The following is a 2,076-nucleotide window of genomic DNA, read 5'->3' as shown; positions in this document are numbered from 1 at the left end:
TGGCTACCCAAAATGGGGGGGCTACAAAGGCAAGAAGCGATGGGCTTACAAGCTTTCAAGAGGGAACTTAGATCCAGAAGACACAGAGAAAGGTAGAATCTCTACTGAGTAGTATCCAATCTGTCTGGGCGCAGCTAATGAAAGGAGATGGGGATGGGTCTCTTGTGGCACAATAGTCAATAAATGTTATCAGGACTGACTGTGAGGGCTGGAAATGTAAAGGTAGATGTTTTGTAGCAAAAGGAGGGGAGTGGTTGACTTTGCAGTCCAGGAGTGGAGATTCCTGGAAACATCAAGCGAGAAGAGCAGAATGCAGGATCCTACCCAGAGAAACAGTGACACCAGAGATGGAGGCAGAGACGATGACGTGGAGAGATGAAGCAGCTGGGGACTCTAGACCCAGAAGGGGAGAGAGGCTGTGTGCTGACGAGCAGTGGGGCAGGCTTGCAGGGTGTACCTTTTGGTTGGATGATGATGCACGGAGGGGACTGTAACCATGGATGAATGTAAAACTAATGTTCTTCCATGTAAACTATCATATAATTCACAATAAAACATTTAATAAAGAAAAGTTATCATTTCATATCTATTTATTTATTATGCTTCAAAACTTTACCTAATTACTCAGTGTGGCAACTAGATGTAATAACTAAGTTAAAAAGCATACTGCCTTTGAATGGATTTGCTAGATCCACACAACTCTTACTGTTAAGTGTCTTTGAATCAGTTCTGACTCAGTGACCATGTATAGGAGTTCTGGGTAACTGGCAGGTTTGAACTGCTGACCTTGTGCTTTGTAGTCCAGAGTTGGTCCTACAGAACCACACCAAAAGTCTACACCCACTTAAAATGCAATGTCATACATACCAACTGCATATGGAATTGTTTTATCATCTCCACCTGCAAATTCACAATGTCCCGATGGCATGCTTCTCTAGGGAAGAATGTAAAATACTTATTAGAATGGTCGTCTGTTAACTAATTCTAGATCATTTAAGAAACTAGTTCAACACTTTCAGTTTCAAAATATTTGGAAGTCAATATTTATGAATACTTAGTAAAAATAACACTTGATATTTACTATGTCCAATGCACTACTTCTGAAGACTTTAAATGCAAGAACTCATTCAATCTTCACTGGAGTCCTGGTGTGGCAATGTAGGATAAGCATTGAAGTGATAAGCTAAAGGTCTGCATTTCATATCCACCAGCTTCTTATTGGAAACCCCTATACAGGGTCACTGTGAGTCAAAATCAACTAGGGAGCACATAACAGCTATGTGCTGATACATGTAATTTATAAAGTACCACAACAAAAGGAGCATTCAGACACCCATTTCACAATTTAGAAGCTAGAATATGAGGGGTCTTCAAAAAGTACCTGAAAAAATTCTATTATCATCCAATACCATTTTTCAACAAACTTTTTTTAAAGTTTTTGGTATTACCAAAATCAAGTGTGATTTTATTATGACTCTTAGGGGAGCACAAGAAGTCACTATCCTCCGGAATTATGTTTAGCCAAGAAAGGCTTTTTGAAAATTGTAGTTATATAGCATGTAATCTGTAGTCAATATATTTGAGTTGTGCTTGTTTTATGGTATTAAGAAAGGCTGCCATAGCCTATACTGTCTGTGGTAGTTTAGGGTTTGTGTCAACTTGCTTGGGCCAGGATTCTGAGTGGTCTGACAGTTGAGATATAGTTATCCCCATAAAGAACTCTAATCTGATGTAATCAACTCTATGATGACGTCTGTATGAGCAGCCAATCAAATTAAAAGAAGGTTCCTTGGAGTACAGGTTGCTTCCACTGTATCAGACACCCAGGCAAAGCTTGCTTGCTCCCTGTTAGGTCTGGATCTTGCTTCTGGCTCATGCTCTATTACCTGCCTGCCTTGTCTTCTAACCTGATGATCTTGGTTCAATCTGACCTGGACGTGGGAGTCTCTCACCTCCACAACTGTGTGAGTTACTTCCCTGATATAAGCATCTCTTTATATATACATATGTTCCACTGGTTTTAATTCTCTAGAGAATACAGCCTAAGCTTGTGTGTGTGTGTGTGTGTCCCAATAT

General features: G+C 40.0%; 1 protein-coding gene across 1 annotated transcript in view; it reads right to left on the bottom strand.

Moving 5' to 3' along the window:
- The window catches only part of NEDD1 (neural precursor cell expressed, developmentally down-regulated 1), a 68,446-nt gene that overhangs the window by 11,094 nt on the left and 55,276 nt on the right, over positions 1–2,076 (bottom strand). The window contains exon 13 of the mRNA XM_006871806.1: positions 868–934. Within this exon, the coding sequence (XP_006871868.1) occupies positions 868–934 (67 nt within the window). The remainder of the gene's footprint in view (positions 1–867; positions 935–2,076) is intronic.

Source organism: Chrysochloris asiatica, unplaced genomic scaffold (genome assembly GCF_000296735.1).
Source record: "Chrysochloris asiatica unplaced genomic scaffold, ChrAsi1.0 scaffold00174, whole genome shotgun sequence".
Lineage (NCBI taxonomy): Eukaryota > Metazoa > Chordata > Mammalia > Afrosoricida > Chrysochloridae > Chrysochloris > Chrysochloris asiatica.
This window is presented reverse-complemented; position numbering and strand designations above follow the sequence as displayed.